General features: G+C 42.7%; 1 protein-coding gene across 2 annotated transcripts in view; it reads right to left on the minus strand.

Annotated features, from left to right (window-relative positions):
* Nucleotides 1-353: 353 nt before the first annotated feature.
* The window catches only part of ADAMTS3 (ADAM metallopeptidase with thrombospondin type 1 motif 3), a 253410-nt gene continuing 227321 nt past the window's right edge, over nucleotides 354-26442 (minus strand). For both annotated transcript variants that reach the window (XM_032334543.1, XM_032334544.1), the window contains exons 16-22: nucleotides 24929-25009; nucleotides 23080-23243; nucleotides 17023-17188; nucleotides 14164-14296; nucleotides 10318-10525; nucleotides 8459-8576; nucleotides 354-3078 (exon numbers count right to left, since the gene is read on the minus strand). In XM_032334543.1, coding sequence (XP_032190434.1) covers nucleotides 2537-3078; nucleotides 8459-8576; nucleotides 10318-10525; nucleotides 14164-14296; nucleotides 17023-17188; nucleotides 23080-23243; nucleotides 24929-25009 — 1412 coding nt within the window. In that variant the 3' untranslated portion in view covers nucleotides 354-2536. The remainder of the gene's footprint in view (nucleotides 3079-8458; nucleotides 8577-10317; nucleotides 10526-14163; nucleotides 14297-17022; nucleotides 17189-23079; nucleotides 23244-24928; nucleotides 25010-26442) is intronic.

Consider the following 26442-nt stretch of genomic DNA (forward strand, 5'->3'; position numbering starts at 1 on the left):
TGGATAGCTTCTCTTTAAAAACCACTCTGGGGCAGCACATTCAGAAGACAGAAGTCCCCCTTCCCCTCCTTGGACGTCCCAGCATTATTGCCCTTTGCTCTCCGCATCTTCATAGCTCTGCGGGATGGATTTAAGCACAGAGCCACCGCTCCTAGTCTCTCTCTTTTATGATGGAAAAATGTTATGATACACCTTGGTGTGAGGCTAGGAGACACTGTCACTTTATTTGAGCCTCTTCAGAGAAAGTCCAAGGAGCCAATGAATTTGACACTATTTGAACTTGGTAGGAGGAACATAAGTTTCCATTACTCAGTAATGAACCTCATGATAGAATCTAGATAGAGCCAGGTCTGTATTTTGTTAACATTTTATTGCTACGTGCTCCCAATACAACAAACAGCATCAGTAGTGTACACTCGGATAAAAAGGGAGTTTTTAGCTTCGCAGAAGAGGAAGGTCGAAGATGAGAAGTAGAAGAAATATGTACATCTTCATGAGAGGTGTATTTGTGCGACCGTCTTTCTCTGCATTCTCCTGTGGACCAGATGCATACATATGCAAGCAAACTAGAGAGAATTTCATTCTGGGGAAGCTTTCAGGGGAAAAAAAAAAAAAAATGACTTCTACTTGAGGCTCAGAGGTTGTTTTTCTGTCTGGAATTCAGCTTATTCCTTTAAACTTTAAAAGCCTTGCACGAAGTAGCAGATTCTTTAGTGGTAGAGAGTCAGTAGGTGAAGCTGAGTTTACTGTGGCTAAAAGGCAAACGTCCTTGCACAGATGTGCTCGGAGAGGCTGACATCTCTCGAGTTCGTTTGCATAATACAGTTCAGGAACTGACCTCAAGAACAGTGCGCTCACAACACTTTTTCTTTTTTTCTTTTAAGTATTTACCTCTTTCATATACTTAAAGAAATGTTTCTAATTCCCTTTTTCATTAAACAGCTATCTGGATCTATACTATTTAAGGTTCCATCCAAAGGGAAGAAGTCATTAACTTTGTATCAGCTACTTTAAAAATGCAAAAAGGTTGCATGAGGTCAAATTTTGTTTCAAATTAGCTCTTTGATTTGGTTGCCGTTGTTTGGTTAAGTTTCTCCTCCAGGCACAAAATGTGCATCTCTAATGATGTCTCTCTAGTTTACCAAAATATGCCATTGATATTAGCGTAAATATTTAGTACATAAAAATACTATCAAGAAAAAAAAATCGACTTTTAATAAATATCTTCAGTTCTGAATTCTATATACAAGTACTTTACATCTACTCCCTGGAGAGAGCATTTCTGGCTTCACTGTGAGTAAGGTGACCACTGACAGAAATTACCAGCACATGATTGCAGTCAGATGCATCGTAGTTGTGAACATTTGAATATGGACCATGCAGAAAATAAATATTGCGACCACGGACAAATACTTTCTTGAATCTTCCTCCAAAGCCCCAAAGCCCTATTACACTCAGGTGTCAATTCTAGTTCGATGATGCTTTTCTCAGCTACCAACACACAAGCAAATTATCTTGAAACATTCTTCTTTTGTCATTCTTACAGTACATTGAGTATAACCGTTTGCATATGTCAACAAAGGAAAAAGAAAAAAATCAGCCCAAGAACACAGGACACTTCAGTGGTATCTACTGAGATCCTGATAAGAGGGTTTTAATTTTGGCTTGCCTAGGCTGACTCACTAGTCTCTGGTCCTGTGACCACTAGTAGCCTAACAGGTCTTTCCTAATCTTTGTTATTTAAAAAGTGGGAGGTAAGAGGGAAGCTAGGATCTGTATGTCCACAGCATTATATGATTTTTCTTTTTCTGTAACTTAGGTATTACACTGTTGATCGGACAAAACCACACAACAAAAACCCTTTGTACTGTCAGTAGCTACAATTCTAACTTCTTGTTCATAATATTCGGCTTCGAAAATCGACCCATAGCACATCAAATAAGGCAATACTCAACAACAGGCACCTAGAACATCCAGAAATGTAATATAGTAAACAATCATTTGAGAACACATCTCTTAAAATAATACTGATTTCTGCAATATACAATATTTACACAACAGCTGCAAATTCGCTCATACAATACTTCTAATATAGATAAATAGGAATACAAGTCTAAGAATTTTTTGCTCCATTTCCAAAATATTTCGTTAAAGTGTAAACTGTTGGCACCTCTTTATTTTTAGTGTAACTTCTTAAAAAAAAAAATCCGCCGATATACATAATTGTTTCCAGGCCCTCTGCTGCATTAGAGAGGGACCGACACACTTAGCAACTTACTTTCCTTCTATTAATAATCTTTGGTGCTTTCTTCCGATGACTTCTGGCAAATGAGTCAATGCAGAACAAGAGGTGGATGAAAGCAACTAGAAAGTGAACCAGCACTTTTCGCTCTTCCGCTCACAGACAAGACGAGCTGACAGTTACGGAGATTTACTTTCAACAGGGGGACTGGACTCGAAACCAGCTGTATGCACCGCAGGGAGAGGGAGCCTGTCCGGGTTCTCCTCTGCTTTCTGGCCTTCGAGGTTCGCTTTCTCATCTTTCCAAAGCGGCCGATCTGACCGGACGTGTCTTGTCAATGATTCTGTCATCTTTCCTTGAGGTTCTGGCCTGAGAAGCAGCATCCAGGGACTCGCTGACCGCGGGGAGGCGGGCCGCGGCCGCTTCTGCGGGGGAGCTGAGCGGGTCGCTCCTGGTGGCCGGGGACACCAGTCTCAGAGTCTTACCCCCGGCTAGCGGAGCTCTCCGCTGGGGCAAGTGAGCACCATCGGGTTTACTGTGTGGCCTGGGACCCCCCGCCGCAGGCAGCCTGCTCAGAGATCGCTTCCTCTCCGCAGGGGGCTCCGAACGGTGAGGGACCCAGGACGTAGGCATCAGGAGAGATCCAGGGAGGTCGCTAGGGTTAAAGACAGCATCCCCGTGAGTTTCAGCAGCTTCTGGAAGGTACGGTGGTGGCAGGGTGGTGCCGCGCTTGCTACAGGACTCACAACACAGCTTGTTATAGCCGGGTATGGAGCAGTACCGCGCCAGCACCTCCATCTGACAGAAGATGGACTTGTCTCCCAAACACGGCTCATCTGCCGAGGATAAAAGAAAACAGGATGAAACACACATCTAAGCAGAATGAAAGGGAGAAATGGAAATTGTTTCGGAATATAAAAAATTTTAAGTAGAATCCGACGTGAATTGGAGTTGTCCAAATGAGACTTTGCATTAAAAATGTGAATGTCAGGGGCGCCTGGGGTCTCAGTGGGTTAAAGCCACTGCCTTGGCTCAGGTCATGATCCCGGGTCCTGGGATCAAGTTCCCCATCAGACTCTCTGCACACCAGGGAGCCTGCTTCCTCCTCTCTCTCTCTCTCTGCCTACTTGTGATCTCTGTCAAATAGGTGAATAAAAATCTTTAAAAAAATGTGAATGTCAGTGGTGAGAGTGGCACAGCCACTGTGGACAACAGCACAGATACTCCTACAAAAATTAAAAATATAAGCATATTTTTATATGACTTGGGAAGTCCCAAAAGCAGGTATCGGAAGAAAATGAAAACACTCTTTTGGAAAGATGCACACACCCCCATGTTGACCGCAGCCTCATTTGTAATAGCCAAGATACGGAAAAAACTTAACTGCTCGCCAATGAATGGATGAATGGAGAAAGAAACTGCGGTATATGTATATAACGGAATATTATTCAGATGTAAAGAAGAATGAAATCTTGCCATGTACAACATAGATGGACGTTGACCATTTTACGTTAAATGAAGTAAGTCAGACCAAGATGGACAAGTAGCACACTGTCTCCCTTGTACGTGGAATCTAGGGACAAAAGCTCCTTGATACAGCAAACAGACTGGTGGTTGCAGTGGCAGGGGTTAGGGAGGGGGTGAAATGGGTGAAGGGGGTCAGAAGGCAGAAATTTCCAGTGATAAGTGCCATGGGCCTATAATGTACACATGGTGACCACAGTTTATCAGTTTATAATGCTAAATTGCATATTTAAACACTGCTAAGAGAATAGATCTTAAGAGTTCTGATGGCAAGAAAAAATAATTTCGTAATTATACATAGTGATAGACATTAACTAGACTTCAGGTTGTGATCATGTTGCAACATGTAAAAATACCAAATCATTATATGGTACACCTGAAACTAATATGTTGTATGTCAACTTCATCTCAATAAACAAATATGAACATTTAGATAAATTCACTGAAATATACAGTCTTTTTCTCTGCCAAGCCCTGGAATTGAACACCATTTTAATATCTCCATCAAGTCTGCACACTGAGGGTACTTTTCTCTTCCTAGTAGGAACCTACATATGATTTTAGAATGAGAAAATAGGATTCATTTTGCACAAATATTTTTTAGGATATAAAGAAACATCTCTCTCTTTTTTTTTCTTTTTTTAAACTTTATAGTATTTCCGGCTTTCTAATAGATTAGTGTCTACATTAAGTTAAAATCAAAATAAATCCTGGGGCACCTGGGTTGCTCAGTTGGTTAAGCATCTGACTCTTGCTTTTGGCTCAGGTCATGATCTCAGGATGTTGAGATCAAGCCCAGCGTGAGGCTCCACGCTCAGCGGGAAGTCTGCTTGAGATTCTCTCTCTTTCCCTCTGTCCCTCTCTCTTCCCCTCTCTCTCTCTCTCTCTCTCCAAAATAAATAAATAAATCTTTTAAAATAAATAAATAAATAAATAAATAAAAAGCAAAATAAATTCTAAGGACCCGTGGGAACAAATTAAATCTTAAAAACGTATCACCAAAAGAAAACCAAGGTAACATCCACAGTCAATGTAACAGTTTCATTTTTACTACAGAATACGCAAAGAGATACTAATCCTATGCCGGATCCGTAAGCACGAAGAATTGGAAACTGTGGCACTTACACACTAGAATCATTTAAAATTACAAAGTATTAATGGGTCACACTTCATGGCTAGGTAAGGAACCTGTATATAAATTGCCAAGGAAATTAAAGAATCTTTCTTTCTAAAGTTTGAAAAAAACGGACAGTTGGCAAGACCAAGAGAGAGCTAAAATTACCACCTGTATCTGTTATCGATTACCAATTCTAAAACCAATGATAAAACTATCCATTAGAGTAACAGCATGTCCCCTTCAGTTTTGGAATGACCTGTGTTTGTCTGACATTTACAGATCTACTACATAGAATGACACATCTGAATATTGCGTATTAGCTAAGGTAATCATCTAATTATGTTGTGAATGTCTGCATGGCACATTAATGAGTTTCTCCTCAAATACCCTTATTATTTCTGAATTACTTTTTCTCTGCCTGTATCTTAAAATAAGGATATTAATTTCTTCTTCCTGTATGTTTAATAAACCCTGTGATGAGAGGACTTTATTTGACCCTGTACTCTCTTTTCCCTCTGACCCCTAACCCCCTTTCTGCGGCCCAGCTCAAAGCATGACCTCGTCTCTCCGTGTTAGAGAAGGGGCTCCTGTATGAGTCCCCCCTCTGTGTGAGCACATTGGCACTGCAAGAACTAGTTCACAACATGGGTCTAGTTAGGGCCGGACAGAATATGCTTCTGTATCGAGGAGGAAAATGATGAGATATTCCGAGAAAAAAAAAAAAAAAACAACAGATACCCATAGGGATACATTCACTGCATGGCAATTTGTCTCAGGATAGATGGGAAGAGCTTAACAGCAACAAGGAACTAGTACAATCAAAATGGGGCTTGGGGAAAGGGTTCACATGACAAAATCAATCACTAAAATTAAGGAAGCTTTTGGGCCTTCTTGTTCTATGCCCACATCATTGTAAGAGGTTCAGGAAAAGGGTATTTCATACGGTATCAAAAAGTCATTTGATTTTAATTGCAGTTTGAGACCGATGGGAATTATTATTATTTTTTAAAGATTTTATTTATTTATTTGACAGACAGAGATCACAAATAGGCAGAGAGGCAGGCAGAGAGAGGAGGAAGCAGGCTCCCCGCTGAGCAGAGAGCCCGATGTGGCGCTCGATCCCAGGACCCTGGGATCATGACCTGAGCCGAAGGCAGAGGCTTTAACCCACTGAGCCACACAGACGCCCCTGAAACCGATGGGAATTATTACTAATTAAAAAGTGTGATAGAAACCTATGGCTTTTAGACCTCACAGAATTGGCTGTTGGGCCTGGATTTCAGAGCAATGCAGTAGATGGTGGAATCCCTAACGTAATTATGCCATCTCATCTGTACCTCTGTTTTGCAATTAAAAAGAATTTCTTTTAGCTAAAGGAAGAGAATCAAGCAATTCTTGCTGACAGTTGGGCATATTTGCAGAAGCACATGCTTTACCAACTATTAAGAACAGTCAAGTCTACTCACAAAATTTTTAGCCTCTTGACGGTAGTACAAATGAGTGAAATATTATCACAACGGTAAACTTACAGCTTCTCATTGGGTAAAGTTTGTTCTGTTGGCTTTGTCTTGTGTTTTAAACTTTCAAATGTATTTTCCAGAGAAAAATGATTAAATATCTAAGTCCTTTGTCTCCCTCTCATGGCCACACTTGATCTTGCTACCACATATTTCAAAGGAAAATTTGTAATGAAATGGTTTATAAGCTTTAAGACTTGAAATTTCATTAAAAAAGAAAAAAGACATTTTTGAGAGGCAGGGCAGGGGGTTGTGGAGGGCAGGGAAGTAAAAAATGAAACAAGATGGGATTAGGAGGGAGACAAGCCATAAGTGACTCTTAATCTCACAAAACAAACTGAGGGTTGCTGGGGGGAGGGGGATCGGGAGAGGGGGGTGGGGTTATGGACATTGGGGAGGGTATGTGCTGTGGTGAGTGCTGTGAAGTGTGCAAACCTGGCGATTCACAGACCTGTACCCCTGGGCCAAATAATATATTATATGTTAATAAAAAATTTAAAAAAATGTAAGACGTTTGATAAAATAGCACCTCAGGCCAATGAAAAGTCAACTTCATATAAGTTCCGAGTCCCACTATGTCCCGGCAGCATCCAGCTGTCACTAGGCACAGACCCAGGAAAAGGGCATTTAAGAGGAAGTCTGTGGTGGCAGCAGTAGGGAGTGTGAGGAAACAGCTGTCAGGTGGGCAGAGACAGCGACCAAGGACGGGGATGGTGGAGAGAGGGAGTGAACAGCCCGCAGCCGGCTCAGCGGGACAAGAAGAAAGAGAAACGGACACAGGAGAAAGAGAGCCGGACACAGGCCGAGCGCAGACATGGGCGTAGAGAGAAAGAAAGAAGGTGAGGAAGACCAGGGACCAAGAGGAGAGGGACAGGAGTGAGGCCGATGAGGGGACGGATCCAGACTCAGAGTGGGAGAGAAAGGCAGAGGGACAAGCACGGGGAGGAAGGGCAGGAGGACCCTGCGGAGGAGCAAGGGGGGGCGGGTAAAGGACAGACACCAACGGACAGACGGACAAAGGACACGCAGGAGGTAGAAAGAGGCTGGGGAGGTCAGACGTCGGGGAAAGAAAGAGGGAAATAAGGAAAAAGGAGAAAGGAAGAGATAAGGAGAGAGAAGAGAAGAAAAGTGCAGAAAAAAAGGGAGAGACGGGGATGAGGATGGGGAATAGGGAGGGAGGGAGGGAGGGAGAGAGAGAGAAGCAGGTGGAACCGCAGAGAGAGACGCAGAGGAAGCGAGCCCGGGGCAGCCTGGGACCACAGCACCTCCGAGCCAGGAAGCCGGGCCGCACCAGCGCAGGCGGCGGGAGCCCGCGCTCAGCAAGTGCAAATACGGAGTGAGGCGGACACATGGACGTAGACAGGGAGAGCACAGGAGACGAGGAAGAGAGACAGGGACAGGGGTGGCCCCGGCCCGGACCTCTTCCACGGTCTCAGACGCGCCCCGCGCCTGCGCTGCCGCAAGGGGGGAGGCGAGGCGAGCGTGCACGTGCATGCGTGCAAGGAGTCCGTTCTGGAATCCGTGCACGCGTGCAAGGAGTCCATTCTGGAATCCGTGCACGCGTGCAAGGAGTCCGTTCTGGAATCCCCCGCCGAAGGGCTCCTAGAGGGACGCAGGGAGAACGGAAATGGCTTCGCGCGTGGCATCGATCCCCCTCGTGTGAACTGGATAATTGCAGCAAAATATTTCAAAACCTGCGATATTATGCCTTTTACAGTGATGTGAACTTAGAAAGACACAGAGAGAACCTGAGTAGCTTCTGCTGGAAAAACAAATCGACGGCAGCCTCGCAGGCAGCCTCGCAGGCACGACGCGCCCTCAGCCCTGCATCCGCGCGGACAGGACCCAGGGCGGCCCTGGGGTTCGGAGGCGTCGCGGGCGTGGGGCACAGCCTCGAACGCGGATCTGGGAGAGGACGATGAGGCGCGTGTCCCAGGGGTGAGCTCCTCAGGATGTTTTCGGACAAGCAAACACTTTCCAGAGCTGGTCCTGAAATGCTGCCATTTGAGGTGTAGAAACCATGGCCAGAGCAGGGAGACCGATCGGGGTCCTACGTACCGTTACAGGGGGGCAGCTGACAGGCCCTGACCGCCTCCGGCTTCTCCCCTGCGCAGTGGTCTCCGGCCCTGCACAGGACCTGCCTCACCTCCGTCCCTTCCCCGCAGGTCACGGAGCACTAGAGAAACCAAGGCTACAGTTAGAGAGGTTCGTTGCACCAACACCACCTTCCTCCCTGTGGACACACATGTGCACGCGCGCACACATACACACACACACACATATGCGCCTGCACAGCTCTGGAGTTCCTTCTCTATTTTGTTTTTGGAGACAAATAATCACGTTCATAGCCTGACGGCATGAGGGACCCGCCTGGGCACGGGGCTGCTTCTCCGAGAGCTGGGCTGGCAGCACTTGCCTCAGGACTGTTGTCAGGACTAAACGAATGTAAAGGAGACAATGTCCGTAGAGCTGCCGGGTGGGCAGGCGGGGAGCACGTGACAGGAAAGAAGCCATCACTGTCAAGTTAATACCTGCAAAGTCCCTCAGAACAGTGGTGGGGTCTCTTTCCAGGGAGAGATCCCGTTACTGGCCTTCCCATTCCTTCTCCTTCCTTACTGATGGTAGAACTTACTGGAAGGCTAACTTGGTTCAGTCAACCTCTTTGGAGCTACTGTGATTTTATTCTCATGAGCTAAGTCCGTTAAGGAAGGGGTTAACCACTTTCAGATTAAGTCCGGGATCATCTAAGCTATTGGTCCAGGCAGGAGGAAGAGAGGAGGGACCTATGTTCCAGGTCTCTGAGAGGAGACGCGAGTTAGCTTTCGGGCCCGTGCAGGTGACCCTCGCTCTCCTGTTCCTTCCTTCCGGGCCTGCTCTCCACGTCCGCCTTCATTCTGGGTCTGCTTGCTGAGGCCCTTTCCTCCTCTAAGCTTTTCTCCCGTGATCTCATGATCCCTCCTTTTGAATCTTCAGGAATACCGAAGTGTGGCATTAGTTCAGGCCACAGGACACTGAGTCAGCAAATGAACAAGGACTGGACAGGTCCTGGCTGTGTGGTGCAGAAGCAGCGCAGAGTCTTCGAGGGTGTGTGGGCTAGTAGCCGGCACGGGCTCCACGACCAGAGTTACAGTGTCCACCGTGAGTGGCCTGCTGGCTGTGGGCCACTCTGGAAGGTCGGGGAAGGACGGGGTGGGGGGGACAAGGCAGCCCCCAAAGGTGGTATTTTGGCCACTGGAGAGGAGCCCTAGCGGCTGCGGAGGTGGTGAGTCAGGAGGAGGAAGAAGGGCCATCAGCTGAGAGGTGGAGACTCCCGTGAGCTCGGTCTTTCTGGAACAGCAGGAGTTTCTCAAACCGGGACAGAGTTGGAACACAGAGCAACGGGGTGAGAAGAGGTTGCGGGGGCTTGGTGTGGGGAGTATTTGCAATATATACAAATGTTGAATCATTTCCTGGGACACCTGAACTGATAGAACTTGAGGTCAGTTACACTGGGAGAAACAGGAGGAGGAGGAGAGGGAGGAGAGGCACCACCCGTCACCCGTGGGCCAAAGGGGCAGGGCCCCGCGGTCGGTCAGGTGTTTGGAATTCATCCCGCGGGAATGGTGTGACGGCAGCCAAGATACGAAATAGAAAACCAGTCCCCTTTAGACGTCACAGAGCATCCACACGTGGTGGCCCCTACCGAGTCATCCTAAATGCAAGCCCTGTTTTAAAATCCTGTTTCCTGGCACCTCCAGGAGCTCAGGGATCACAAAGTCTGTGGTCCCGTCTGTGTGGCCGCGTCTTGACTCCCACAATGCCTCCCGGATACATGTGCCCAACTCAAATACGCAGTGCACGCCTTCCGCACACGCATCCGGGCACACTCACACACACGCACACAAACTCACGCGCGCACTTGGGAGTCGCACACCCACCTCGTTCCAGGGCCCTGTTTTCCAGTGGGAGGGGCAGGGCACGCGGTTACACGGCCGCCGGTTGTCCGGCCGCTCGGCGGGGCAGTACTTGCTGTGCACCGAGCGGTTGGTGCCATCGTGGAGCGGCTGCAGGCAGCGCACGGTGCGGAGCTGGTAGCCCGAGCTCCCGCAGGTCTTGGTGCAGTGCTCCCACTCCTCGGCCACCCAGCTGCAGCGCGGGGAGAGGGGACATGGTTAGACGCTGCTGCTGCCACGGCTAGCACCCTCCGGCTCTGCACCTCAGGCCTTCCCTGCTCCCTGAGTGAGGGGCAGCGGTGGGGGGGGGGGTTGGGGGGGAGCTGGGGAGGGTTCAGGGAAGGAGGGTGGGGGCGCGGGGGAGGAGGAACAGACTCCGATCAGGAAGCAGTTTCAGAAGAGGGATGCATCCGCCACGTCCAAAGTCCGAGCATTTTCTAATAGCAACAAGCCCGACACGTCTATGTTTAATGCGTGGGTATTTTTCTGCCCGCCCACCCGCCCCAACCTGGAAACTTCTTTATCGAAAGGATGATCCACTGACAGAGGGTTCCTGAAACTCATCTTAAGTTTGCCAGGTTAGGTTCAGGCAGGAGGGCCGTTTTCAGAAACACACCAAGTGGCCCTCAGCCACCCCGCCTCACGGTGTTAAACACGTGAAAGGAAACTAAGAGAAGCCACGCATCAGGTACTTGTGACACAAACTGCTTTGGGGGCCGCTGCCTTTCCATGAAATCCTGAGTTCCTCAGGTTTTAAGATTCTAACAGAGATGACTGTTCCATTTCTGCAATTGGCCCCTGAAAAGGCTGCCTGAGTTATCTGTCCTACCTGGAAAATTCAGTTCTTCCTATCAGCTGTTATGAGGCCCAACAAAAAATGTAAAAGGTAGTGTGCATCTGGGGCTTGAATGCACCTGACAGAAAGATTTCTAAAAAAATATTTTCAAAAAGATTTCTCATGGACCATTTCCCAATTCTGTGTTGATGTCAATGGCCCCAGCGCTTTCCACGTCAGCTGTGGCTGTGTTATTAGGGAGAGGTCTCCATGACAAGTGGCTACATGTGATCCCAAAAGGCTGTCCCCAGTGATTTCGTCTGGTTCCGCAATCTGTCAGAATGTAACTCAGGCATACTCTTTATCCTTTCTAGAGTCACTTTCCCTCTGTATTTTTTTTTTTTTCTTTTCATATATATGGGGCACCAAGACCTAACAATGTTAAAACCTTGGTAGTCTTTGGTATCTCCAGTTTAGGCTGACTTTCGCTTGTCAGAGTGGCAGTAGAAGGTATTGTGGCAACTAAGCAATGGTAGAGCCCTCAAAAGTAACTCTCATTTGAAGACAGATATTAAATGAGAAGTATACATTTCATAGTCAAAGATACTCTTGGTTAACTTTATTCCCTCCTAAAATTCCTAGAATGACAACAAAGGGGAATAAATGGCATAAATCCACAAAGGTAAAAAAAAAAAAAAAAATTGGATAGAAGGCCCCAAAAGATAATTCTGGAACCTAGAAAGCAGTGGGACATGTGGCTACCAGCTCAGCAGACCTAAGAGGGATGAATTTTAAATCAGCTCTAGAAGCTGGTAAGCAGACTAACTTGGCAGCAGAGCTCCAGGAATGTGCTGGATTGGGGCCACAGGTAAAAGTGTGCACTGGGAAACCGGGTGAAGGTAGGGCTGAAAAGAGGGGGCTGAGGAAAAGTCTGTGTGGAAATAGTTCCACCTCCTGCTCCTTACCTCCACTGGCTGATTGCCCCTCCTCTAATGGAGCAGAGGGTCTAACATTTATCCTCTGTAGAAGATGAACCAGACTTTTCGCTTGTGGACAACAGACACAGTCAAGAGACAACAGAGAAAGAGACCAGAGTGAAAGCAGGGGGTAAGGTAAGATTTCACGTATGGAATAATGAAGATGACCCTAGCCCTACACACGTATATACAACTTCCAGAACAGCTGTTAAATAGGCTTATGCTCTCTAGGCAGGTGATTGATTCTACTCTTTGAAATCTGATCATTTCATTAATAAAGACCTAAATATACATTGAGGGTCTTCCAACGAAATAGCCCAGGCAGCTTGTCCAACAGTGAAGCCACCAGCAAGCAAGTCTTGACTATAAAGCAAGCTTTCAAGCTTCCAAGAAGCCTTTTAACACTGTATTCTTCAGTGGAGACAGAAAAGCCTCTAACACAAATCATGGGGCGGGGGGAGAAACAGAGGAAAAGAACTCAAAAGTAATAATGCATGAAAAAGAAAATAATCTTTAATATAAAAGATATAAAAGAATATATTAACACCAGTGAAATGAACATCAAATGCCTTAACAAGGAACATGTGAGGAACAAAACAGAGTGCTTGGATATTAAAGTGCTCTTGGATACTAACACAGTAGTAAAAAAGAAAAATTTAGGAAATAGAGCAATAAACAATAGATGAGAAAAGAAAAGAAAATTAGATATCCTTAAGAATCCTAACTACAAATATCTTAGAAAAAAAAACTGAAAAAATAGGGGAAATATTTCAAAGAAAAAACACAGGAAAATGTCCCAGAGATGAAAGATATTGGTTTGTGTTTTAAAAAGTCTTCGAGTACATAGCATGATGGATGAGCAAAGTAGAGCATCAAGGCAGTGCCATTGCTGTGACATTTCAGGACACTGGGAACAAAAAAAAGATCCTACAAACTTTGAGTGACGAAAACAGAAAGCATTGAGAAACAGAATGTCAGATGACTTTTCAACAGCAACACGCGAATCTAAAAAACAATGGAACAATGGTTTCAAATCCTGAAGGAAAACACATTATGGTTTGGAACTTTATGGGTGTGTCCCAATCATGAAGAGTGAGAGAAGAAAGACTTCCTATATACCCTTACACTTTAACCTCTAAGCTACATTTCTTAGGTGTATGAGAATTTTTTAGCCACAAACTTTCACTTTGTATCTACATTTTTCATGAAGCTACTGGAAGACATGATCTACCAGAACAAATGAATACATGAAAAGAAAAGACAAAAGATGCAGGAAACAGGAGAACTGATGCAAAAGAGGGGCCATAGGAGTATCTTGGAAAAGGTAAAAAGACATTCCAGAATGAACAGAAGTCCGGGACAGAGCTGAAACACACTGAACTGTCTGAAATATATCTATCTCTCAGAAGTTGCAAGTGACAGGATATTTGAGTGTTTAGTATTTATAGGAGACCGATACTCACAGAAGACAGTATGGGGATGAATGAGTGAAAAGTAGGAGAAAACAAATAATAAAAATCAAAACCTTAATTAATTCTAGAAGATAAAATGTTCACAAGGAAAGACCAGCTAAGTGAATCACCTATTAAGACAGATGTAAGTTGTTAAGATAATATAAACTCTGAAGATTAATATCAGTAAAATTAGGTTATAACAATACTGGAAATACTGGGGATGAGAGAAGTCTGGGCTGTGTGTATCTGGGGAAGGATTATTAAAAAAAATGCTAAACCTTTCACTTTCCACCTTGGAAAATCAATATACATAATATCCAAACCCCCTCACCCCCCAAAAATCAAGGAGATGCAAACACATTTTACGTAGAGAACTGGAAACAAGGAGTTACTAGATATCCAAAGCAGCCTTATAACTGGAGCATGGTTGTATTTGAGGAGCAGGACTATGGTAAAGGGCAGAGAAACTGAAGCCTCAAATAATTCCTATGAAATGCCTTACACTATTTAACCAGATACATTTATTAGCTTTGACTAAAAATGAAATTAAAACTGAAAAGAACTAAAGACATTTAAATCCCTGTCACGTTGTGCTCAGGATATGATAGTTAAAATGACCACTTACAGTGGATGTGTACATTCTTGAATATTGCACATTCTTCTAATAGGTTTTGGCTTCTTGTTGACCTCACAGAAGCTGCGGTGAACCATCTTATTATCACTTTTTCTACGGCATCCATATTTAGTGTACTGGAAACCTAGGAAAGGAAACACATTTCTTATGATTTACTCACTTATTCATTCTGTTATATACTTGGTCGTTCAGTCATTCATTCAACAAACATTGCCTGAGGACATAGAGGAGGCGAGGCACTGTTGGAGCCACTGAAGGTCCAGAAGTCAGTTAAATAAACACAATCCTAAACTTTTCAGGGCCTACATTTAATAAAGAGTATAAATGATTAAATAGCAGTTGTGCATGTGCCAATGAGCTAGACCCCCAAACACACACAGTCTAAGGTGAGGGACAGATTAGACAACCACTGGGACAATACCCAGTGACATGGGCTTTTAGAGAGTTAGGCACATCATTTCCTGTAGAGGGCGCCAAAGGAACACAGAGGGGAGGGTCTCAGCTGGCAGAGGGGCAGGGGCTGCTTACAAAACCCGTGCTTCTCAATTGGAATCTTGAAGTTCAAACAGTGCTGGGTAAAGGGAATGGAGCAGAGAAGACTCCAGGCGAAGGAAATGACATATTAAAAACGGAAGGTCTGTTGGAACGGCTGAGGTTTCCTCTGTGAGGGGGGATAGGGGATAGGAAAGAATCTAATCCTAAAAGCCTTGCATGCCAGACTAGTGTTTAGACATATCTTGGCAGTCACAGGGAGTTTTTGACTGTCTCCCCACTCGGCAACCCTGACATCCGTAAATAATTAATTAATTAAAAATTTTTAATAAATGTTTTAAACCTACAAAAATGTAAGGAAAGCACAATGCACATTTGTCATACTTGTATCTAAATTAACCTTGTGTTATGTTTGTCACCATATTTGAGGGCATATGTATAATTTTACATATGTAATAACTTAATTATCATATGCAATATACATAACATACACAAAATTTTGCCAAACCCTTTGAGACTAAGTTGCTGGCATCCTGATCCTTCCTTGGCAAATACTTCAGCACACTGCCCATCACAAGCACATCTCTCACATAGTTCTTACAACCAGAATATTTAACGCAGATATAGTACTATTATCTAATATACAGACCAAATTCAAATTTTCTATTTGCCCCAATTGGGTTCTTCCTGGCAATGTGTTTCCAAACAACGATGATGTGGTGAATTTAGCTGTCACAGCATTAAGCAAGAATAGTTTCTGGGCCTCTCTTTTATCTTGAATATTTTTGAGATGTACAAGCCATTTGTTTTTTGTAAAACACCCCACAGTTTAGGTTTATTTGCTTCCTAATGATTAGACTCAGTTATCCACTTTTGGCAAGAAAGCTACACAAATGATCCTGTCTCTGGGACACACAGTAGGAGGCTACGGCATTTAAATGAGGCAAATGCTCTAACTCTACTCATTTGGTCATTCATTCATTCATTCATTCATTCAAGATTACCCTGGAAATAAAGGAAGAGAAGAAAATCAAATTAGTTGACTAGTTAAAAGACTTCTGGAATAATCTTCCCTTCCAAAGTGATGAGGGAAACCTGGTGAGGAAGGAATAGATGTGGTAGATATTAAAAAGGTGTGTCTGACAAATTCAGTAACCAAGCAGATGCTGAGGGAGCAGCAAAAGGGAAGATAAACATGTATTAAATTAAACATGTATTTTGTAATGGATTGTCATTTTAAATAATTAAAAACAGTTTATATCCCCTCCACCTCAAAAAAAAGCCTCTTTAAAAATACATCCTTGGGATGCCTGGGTGGCTCAGGAGGTTAAGCGTCTGCCTTTGGCTCAGGTTATGACCCTGGGGTCCTGGGACCGAGCCCTGCATCAGGCTCCCTGCTCAGCAGAGTGTCTTCTTCTCCCTCTACCTCTGTCTGCTGCTCGGCCTCTCTCTCTCTCTCTCTCTTCCTCTCTCCAATAAATAAATAAATTCTTAAAATAAATAAATAAATAAAAATGCACCCTTGAATTTAGAATTATAAAATAAATCGTTGACACATGCATTCCCTGCTCTGAATCATTTTTTCGTTCTCCATTACTCGGCATCATGACTCGGCCTTTTGCCTTGTCCTGCATGTTGGGGAAAACTCCCTGTAGCCAGCCCAGTTCTGGAGCGTTCATTGTTCAGAAGTGGGGGAATGGATGAAAGGAGAAACTTAAAAACTCTGGGAATGGCTTAATGGATTTACTTGAGCAAGGGCAGAGAGGCAGCACAAGGGAGTAAGACATGTAGCCAGAAGCCAGACCACCAGGTCTGTATCTTCGGGTCTGGGGAAATGACTTCTCTTCCCTGTTCTTCAGTTTTCCAATCAGTACAACAGAGATCATCACAGTGCTGACCTCACAGAGCTATTTTGAGGGCTCGTGCACTAATATAGACAACATTTAAAACAGTAACTGCTACCTGGTACAACGAATAGCTCTTTTCTTACCATCACCGATAGAAAAGAAATGCACAGCAAAAGTGGAGAAGAAGAAAGGCCAGAACCACAGGGCACTGCATTTGGGAGAATCTGGGAAAACTCGAGTCATTAAAGGGACCAGCAGATGAACATGAGACAAAAAGAACCTCAGGGAAAACGGCGAGAGGATTTTGAGAAGGTTTACCGTGGTTAGGAATGGACGCCTATCCTTTGTAGATTCAGAGATTTCAGTAAAAATGCTTTGTACTTATGTTTTGGTTGTTAAGTCTGGTATTTCTCAGACTGTGGCCTCAATGAGAGGCAATCTTTAAGGTAGAAGCACTGGAAATGGCCTCCTATGAATTACATTGAACGTACTCAACGTGGTCAATTGTTACCTCCACCACAGGGTTTGGAACACTGAGACCAACTCTTCAAAGCCCATTCAAAAGTATCTAATTCTTCCTGGATGACATTGTTGCTGCTGATTGTAGGTGCGGAATCTTCATGAATGATGTACTTATACGTCAGGCTGGAGTGGGTATCGTTGTCTTGAGGTATGATCTAATGGATACATGAAATAGACAGGTAAGTCACCTGAAGGGGCTTTACATTTTCAATAAAAATCAACTATTTCAGAATAGTCATCTTATTAAAACTGGAAAACTTTTGGGGCACCCGGGTGGCTCAGTGGGTTAAGCCTCTGCCTTCAGCTCAGGTCATGATGTCAGGGTCCTGGGATCGAGCCCCGCATTGAATTCTCTGCTCAGCAGGGAGTCTGCTTCCCGTCCCCCCCCCCCGCCCCCCGCCTGCCTCTCTGCCTACTTGTGATTTCTGTCTGTCAGATAAATAAATAAAATCTTTGGAAAAAAAACTGGAAAGCTTTCAAGCAGTTTCTGAAAATATGTTTCTGTTTCTATCAAGTAAATTATAAGGATGCCCTGTTTAACAACAACAACAAAAAAAGATGTAAACATATAAAACTTTGACCATAAAAAACATAAAAAAAAGAGGTATAAGAGTTTACATAATAAAAATAATAGATTTCCAATGAAATTCACTGTGGATTTCCTTAAGTTATATATCTCCTTTCTGCATCTGAAAATTATTCTTTAAAGTGACTGCTTTGTCATGATGACGAAAACAGTAATGTTCCCTCCAGAAAATGTACACATTATGGAAAAACACAAAGAAAATAAAAAATTACCATGACTTTACTAAATCAGAGAAAACCAAAATCACTTCTGTTGTTTTGCAGTATACCCTCAAGATATTTGCATCTTGTGTGTGTGTGTGTGTGTGGTGTGGGTGTGGGTGTGGGGGTGTGTGTGTGTACACACATTCATACTTTCTGGCTTTGATTATTTCACTTAATGAGTCATGTACTATTTCCCAAGACAGTAAATCTTCTTTGAAAACATACTTTTCAGTGTCAGTACAATGCTTAATCCTAAAGGTAATAGGCATTATTTAGCCATTCACTTGTTAATAAATACTAGTATTGATCAGAATTTGTCCCCCGCTTTGTGATTTCTGATTTTCCTTATAAATGGAACAAGTGCTTTTTATAATTCTTAGAACAAACTGATGAATGGCCCTTCAGAATACTCAGAACAATTATTACTTTCATGATGAAAGTATATGAAAGTGTCCCATTTGGCACTACATACTATGTAATTTTCATCTTTGTTAATTGAATGGGTAAAAAATTGTTAATTTTAATTGTTATTTATTTGATAAACAGTAAAGTTTAATTTTCCTGGTTTATTATTAGTCACTAGTTTTCTGGTTTCATCCTGCCTTCTTTTTTATTGGTAAACAGATATTTTTTATAAATGACTGCAATATGACATAAGGACATTAATCCTTCTTTTATAGTAATAAGCATTGCAAATACAGTCTCAGGTGGTTTGTTTGTTTGTTTGTTTGTTTGTTTTTGTCCTGTAATATTGTTTCTGGCGATGTACTCTTTTTTTTTTTTTTTTAAGTAAGCTTTTATCAACCTTCCCGCACCAGCTCTTAGAGGGTTATATCAGTTACACGCAGGGAAAAAAGTGTGTGCAGTTTACTAGTATTTAAAAAAAAAAAAAAGTATTTTAAACTAAACTTTGAGAAATGGCTATTGTTTGAGAGATCGAGTAATATTAAACCCACTAGTATGAAGGATTTGGTTATCTGGGTTCTTGTGTCTGTTTGTCCCCTAGTGTTTGTTTCTAAAGCAACGTTAGAAATCAAGCACTGAGCCCTAGACTCTGGCCAGAGGCCTAGTGCTTCCAGCCGCCGACGGGTCCCGCCATGGTCCCAGGCTCCCAGCCTGGGGTTCCAGCCCTTTAGAGAGGAAAAGAAAGGCCATGGTGATAGAGCCCTGCTTGTCCACAGCCCCGCCGTCCTAGCTACAAATCTCTCCTTCTGTCTCTAGCTCTCTTGTTCCCTGCGGTCGCCCTGCTACCGGTGGACGAAGCCCGGAGGGAGGCTAGCACGGCGGTGAACGGCAGGGCTCTGCGGCCAGACGCCTGCGCCACTGGGAAAGATCGCAGCGTAATCAGACGAGTGAAACGGACCCTCTCTTCTCCAGCCACCCAAACTTAATACAATTTTGATTATTGCATATTTTTGCTATAAAGTTATATAACCTATGAAACAGAACGACAGTCAGAAATAAACCCACAGAAACATGAACAACTAATTTTTGACAGAGGTGAGAAGATCACTTCATGGAAAAAAAGACCTTTTTTTTTCAACAAATGGTACCAGAACAAGTCACTGTGGTGGCTTTAAAAATGTGTCCGCAACTCTTTAATACTTTCCCTCTCAAGGACTGGGGCTCAATTCCTCTCCCCTTCAGGGTGGGCTGGACTCAGTGACCTGCTTCCAGCAAACAGACAACGGCAGCATGGATGGGATGTTCCTCCCAATATTCAGTTAAAGAAGACGGTCTCTGTCTTGGCCACACTCTGTCACCTGGATCACTCATTCCAGGGGAAGTCAGCCGTCACGCGATAAGGACACTTACGGAGTCTCCGGAGAGGCTCACATGGTGAGGAGTGTAGACACCGGCCACCACGGGGGAAAGCCGAGAAGCAGTCTGCGGAGGCCTTCCAACAGCTCTGTGCCTGAGCAGGGAAGCAGATGTCCCCACTGGAGCCAACGGTGGCCTCATGAGATGCCCTGAGCCACAGCTAGCCGTTTCTGCAGCTCCTAGTGGCCTGACCCACAGAGGCTATGAGATAATAAATACTGCTTTGTGTTTACCTAACAGGTTCAGGGTCATTTGTTTTGCAGCAATAGGTAATATGGACATCCATATGCAAAAGCACGAAGCTATCCCATCATACAAAATTTATATAAAAATCAACTCAAAATGTAAAATATAAAACTTCTAGTAAAAAAAATAAGAAAATGCTTTAACATTGGATTGGGCAGAAATATGCATATATAAACATATAAATAAATAAATAAATATGTGTGTGATATATATCACATATCAGAATCTTGATCCATTAAAGAAAATAGATTAATAAATTAGACTTCAGGAGAGTTAAAATATTTTGCTCTGTGAAAGCCACTATTAAGAGAACAAAAAGAAATGATAGACGAGAAGAAACTATTTGACAAGTCTTATATTTCATAAAGGACATATCAAGTATATATAAAGAACTCTTAAAATACAACAAAAAAGATAAGACAACTCACTTTAACAATGGGCAAAAGATTTGGACAGACACTTCACCAAATAATTTTCAAAGAAAGAAAAAACCTCCATGGAATTGAGTGGGGATATCTGGTTTAAATTAGTATAACATTTTTCATAGAAAATCTGATAAGTTGCATACAGAATCCAACAATATTTTTCAAACCAGGTAGATGTCTCGGCTTTCATCCATGAGCCCCGTGAGTCATACAGTGAAGGGCAGTGGTCCCTGTGAGAAGAGAAATAGGCCAGGTTCTGGCTTCCTGCCAGGGTCAGGCTCTGGGCTCTGCCCAGGGAGCAGGAGTCCCTACCAAGACGGCGGTCTCAGGTTGCTGAGGACATGGCAAGTGGAACTTGCAGGTAGGGCCCTAAAGAAGAAGGGGCTGCACGGAGGGGTGGCCCAGAAGCAGCACACGTCCTAGACGGAAGGCTGTTCTGTGCATGCCCAGGCTGAGTCACCACACTGTCCACAGCGAGTGGCTACTGTGGGACTGGAAGCAGGACAGAGACACCCGAGGTCAGGTGGCACTAGGGACACAGGGGTTCTTATCTAGCCAGATGAAACGGCCTCGCTAACACTTCAGATATTTAGCTAAAGCGTCAGAAAGGCCATCCCGTAAGCATAAGGACAAAATTGAAACAGATCAGCCCCAACAAAGGATAAATTAGGCTTCAAAGATCAGGGGGAAATGACAGCCTGTAAAAAGCCCCATAGCCTGTAAAGAAGGCGACATAAACCAAATGCCCTACACCTTACCAACTATAATGTCCAGTATACACTTAAAAAAATTGGAAGAAGCAGGAAAATGTGACTCATAATCCAGGAAAAAAAGCACCCACAGAAGCAGACAACAAGAAGACAGACACAGGACTTAAAGGAAACATTAGACATAATGGTGAAATATATGGAAATCACAGCATGGGAGGGGAAATGATATTTTGCAATTTTTGTTTTAAAAAGGCCACATGGGGGCGCCTGGGTGGCTCAGTGGTTTAAGCCTCTGCCTTCGGCTCGGGTCATGATCTCAGGGTCCTGGAATCGAGCCCCACGTCGGGCTCTCTGCTCAGCGGGGAGCCTGCTTCCCCCTCTCTCTGCCTGCCTCTCTGCCTACTTGTGATCTCTCTCTGTCTATCAATAAATAAATAAATAAATGAATGAATAAAAATAAAAAGGCCACATGGAAATTCTAGGAAAGAAAAGAACACCATCTGACGTGAAAAATTAACCGGATGGGCTCAACAGCAGATTGGAGACCACATAAGACACAGTGAACTTGAACATAGCTCCATAGCAATGATCCAAACAGAAAAAGTGATTACAGAGGATGGACAAAGCCCAGGAGGCACGTGGAACAATTTCAACTGGATTAGATACGTGTAAATGAGCCCTGGGAGTGAGAGGTGGGGGAAAAATGCATTTGGTACACAATGAAAAACTCAACCCAAATTTGGTAAAAACAAAAAAACAAAAAACAAAACCCCCCAAAAAAAACCACATCGACTCAGATCACCAGGATGCTTGGTGAACCCCAAGCCAGATACAAAGAACACCACAAACTAAGCGTATCACGGTCAAACCGCTAAACAAACAATGAAACGAAACAAAAAGCTAAAGAGAAAATCTTTCCAGAGCAGCCAGGGAAAACGGATCCATCACAGGCAGAGCAGCCCTAGGAAGGACACGGACTTCTCATCATCAACAATGGGCTGTGGAGGGGCTGCGTTAGCAGACAGAGTCAAACAGAGTCAGAAGACAGCTCGGGCATGCTGGCCCCTCTTGTGTTTCTTCACAGCAGGCTGAGAGCCTTTAGTGCAGAAGCCTGCTAGCACCAAACTCAAATTTTTATATACCCAGTTCTTTTCCATGTAGCCCAAACAGGTGTATTTTTAGCCAGTTGGAACCTGCTTGCTTAGCATACCCGGATGAAACTGCACTGGGCACCTGCTAAGGATAAAGGACACGATGGCTGTAAGGATCCCAAGCTACGGCTGCTCTTCGGAGCTCCCAGCGTAGAGATCCGCACTGTGCAGCTGCTGGACATCACCTAACCCGAAAGGCCCCCTCCCCCATCCCTTCTCTCCCAGGAGTTCCTTCTGCTTGCTTCTCTCCTGACTGGTGGCCAGACCTGCAAAGGCGTTAAGGCGGCGATAAAGCCGGTGCCCACTACTGCCATCTTGTGGTCACAACTACTTCACACATCCGCCCTTCCATTCCTTCAATTCCCCGGTAACAGCGTGAAAACCACTTTGAAGGGCTAACACACACACACACACACACAGAGCACTAGTTACCAAAATGTTTATATCTTCTGAAGACATCTCCTAAGAACGAGGGTGAAATACTATGATCATTGGAAGTTGGGGGAATTCTTTGCTAAGACGCACACCCACGCCACAAGAAACGCGAAGGGATGTTCTTTATGTCGAAGGCAAATGCTACTACGTGGAAGGTCCGATTTACAGGGAAGAAGGAAGAGCCTCAGAACTGGTACATATGTGCGTAAATATAAAAATCTACTCATCTTTTGTCTCTAACAGATAATGGATTACTAGCAGTTAGGGATCATAATACTATGTTATTGAGTTTCTAATGTACATATAATAAAATATATGACAACGTTGTACAAAGAGTAGACAGCGGCTGGTAAATGCAATTTTAAAAAACAACTAAAGATTCAATGTTCGAGGTACAGTGTTTTCAGATAAATTAATTATAAAATCATAAACTAAACCAATCACAGAGTAAGCCTGTAATACCACATACCAGAACGATAACTGGATCGTGTAAAGGTCCATCTGTGTGAAGAGTTTCAATGTCATCTTCAATGCTATAGACCCATTCCACGCCCAGATCGATGAAGGTTCGCGACTTGGCTTCCTCCCCTTTGCCATTTAAAATATAGTGGCCTGTAGCCTGGTTCTTAATAGCTAAAAGGAGAAAAATGGGTAACCGGCATACATTTTATTTCATATTACAGGTTTGATGACCCACAGCTAGTCTACCCCTTTCTATAAATGAAAGACTGTTTATTAGCATCAAGGCAATGAAAATGAGTTAGTTCTGATAGGACTCCCATTCCCTTCATTCAGCATTCAAAATCCTCAAGCAGTACTCGTAACTAGTCAAAAACAATAGCAAGGTGGTTAAGTAAAGGAGATAAAAATGAACAAATATTCCCATTTGAAAGGACTGTTAAAGATGTTACCAGTTTCTTATTTACTCCTGTATATTTTCTCAGAAAGCTGGGAATATTTTGAAAATTACGGATACCTCTATAATCATTAACAAAAATCATTTATGCTAGGACAGCACATAACATAATGGCATCTTTACTTTAGGGTGCTATCTCTTTCTAGTTAGTAAAAGTATCAATAGGTATCCAAAATATTGAACTAATTTTTAGACCAACAAACAATTAGTTCTTATGTTTGTGAAATGCTAAGGCCACGTCCCTACTTATATGGCTAGAAAAGGTGGTTTACTGTGATAAAGTTCTTAATGCATTATTATCTACTATATATTATTTAAATATGCTTTCTCTAATGGACAAAACATGACCAATAGAATTTTAAAGTCTCAGGGTATTTACCAGCATATAATAAATTAGAAAATAAAATTTCATGTTATTACCATTCCTGAAAATGTGTAGATAACATGAGCAATTTTAGTTAAATACATTTATTCCTCTTGAGCTTTTTGAAACTATCTAATGTTTCCAAGGATAATAATTTCAGTTCTAGGACAAAAAAATAAGGAATATGAATTACTGGGAAAAGAACTATGTCTGACTGCTAGATTGTTAAGGGATCTAGTAGTGAATTCAAAGTAGATATTAAAAAACAGTTCTATGAAATACCATAAAACAGTTCATTTTTTAAAGTCACACATTTAAAATAAAAGTAATGAGACAAATTTTCATCGGGTTGACAGGTGATGCTTTCATTTCAGCGAGATTCTTCATGCTTTAATAGTTCAGAGAATATGCGGAGGTCATGTTTACATTTGCGCATACACTTTGGAAAAAAACCTCTTTAGAATGACATTTTTACCCGATCCTCTCGTGAAGGAGGGAAAGAATTGTAAACAGCCATGCAAATGGATCTGCCGCTGCCAGGCAGGACCTGGACGCGTCACAGACACTGGCTTTTCAGTACAAGAACTTAAAATGCAATAAAGTAAGGACAGGCATACGGTACGGCATCAACCAAATATCAGAACTAATTTGCCAACATAACTATGGCAAATTTTTCTGATATTCTTCCTTAATTTAATGCATTTTGTTAACATATTCCTTCTTCTCATCCCCCATACAGAGCAAAAATGCGTAACAAACCTTTTCTACATATAAATAATGAACCAACCCAGGTTTCACCAAAAATTAAAGCTCTGTTTTTGAATATTTTTTGTTTTAAAGAAAGAAGAGTGGGGAGAAATGACCATTGAAAACCAGTAATGCATTTTTATGTAATCCTGAATCTTGCATATCTATGTATACAGATGTGTATACATAGAGATACACATACATCTACATGTGTATCTCTCTCTATATGTGGTATCTTTGACATTTCTCTAAGTGCATGTTACAGCAAAGCCAGCAGACAGAAACACTTACCAAGAATATGAGGAGAAGCCTCGTCTTCTTGGATTAACACATGTCTAGCACCAGGGGGTATATCAAACATCTTAAGGTACCCTTTGCATGTGTAGTAAATATTGGAGAAAGCAAAGAAGAAAACAAAAGCAACAACCATGGTTAGTCGAGCATGAAATTCTTACTGCTCCTGCATGCAGAAGGGGGCATCCATAAACTCAAAGCCGTTTCAGAAATGAACTTCAAAGCTTTGGTAGCTTTTGTGACAACTGGAATGAGATTAGAGGAGACGTTATTTTATTTTATTTTGGGTTTTTTTTTTTTAATTAAGTGGGGAGGGGTTAATCGTGTTTCTAACCTATCAGTCACTTATCTTGTATTGAACCATGAACTGTGTCAACAATTCAGGCACATATTATACTTTCCAGTCTCCCCCTGTGAGTTTTGGTTTTCTGTTGTTGTTGTCACAGTTTTCTGTTGTTGTCGTCGTCGCTGCTAATTAATTAATTAATTAATTAATTCAGTTTGAGTATTTATTAGTTTATTCAATTTATTCAGTCGTTGCTATTAAATTAAGTAATTTATTTATTTATTTATTTATTCAATTTGACACACAGAATGTTACATTAGTTTCAGGTGTACGTAGTACAACACAGTAACCTGTCCAGTTTGTGCATTAAACTATTTTAGTTTTCTAAACCACCCTTTTGAAGTGGGGCCAGTTTTTAGTGTACTTAGTTGGAGAACTTCTTGAGATATTTTATCTGTCTACATATTATTTTAAAAGGTTTAGGGCAAGCACAGATAGCTAAACTTCTAATTACTGAAATATCTTCACATTTAAAGCCTGCTTTGTTCTAAAGAAATTTCATAAGGAAGATCAGTGAGTGGCTTTCATTTTTCTTATGCTCAGCCATTAATTTTAAAGCCTTGAACAAGTTTTATTATGGGAAAGGTTGAAAACACATTTTTTAGATTTGACCAAACCATTCAGCTGGAACAGGTCCACAAGTTACGTCATACCCTGCCTTAAAAATGTGCCCTAAACTCAATCCTCTAATCCAGAAATCATGAAATCAATATGCTTAATAGATTGCCTTGGGTTTTAAAATATTGTATCAATCCTATTACAGGCAATGTTAAACAAATCTTAGTATTGTCACACGTCCTAAAAATTATCTTAAGATCACTTAGAATTAAGATCCGAGCTATAAATCAACAACAGGACAAGTAGAAATCAAGATGTTTTACCTAGGAAGTCTAAATTATTAGAGGGAGGTGATGCAGTAGACACCTTACCTAGGAAACATCCAATTTGGGATGAGTGTGACAGGAATTCCATTATAAATACACAACTGCTGATGTTATCAGAAAGAAGTATGGTTGTCATTTCTATATGGACAATAAATATCCACCCGTGGGTAGATTTACTCAACTTCTCCACAACATTTATTACTGTCTTAACTCAATGGCACAGTCATTTGGGGGTCAGGGTTTTCAGTACCTGAGTCGGGGTCAAGTCGCGTCCGTGAACC

The sequence above is a fragment of the Mustela erminea genome, chromosome 2, assembly GCF_009829155.1.
Source record: "Mustela erminea isolate mMusErm1 chromosome 2, mMusErm1.Pri, whole genome shotgun sequence".
In the NCBI taxonomy this organism is placed as follows: domain Eukaryota; kingdom Metazoa; phylum Chordata; class Mammalia; order Carnivora; family Mustelidae; genus Mustela; species Mustela erminea.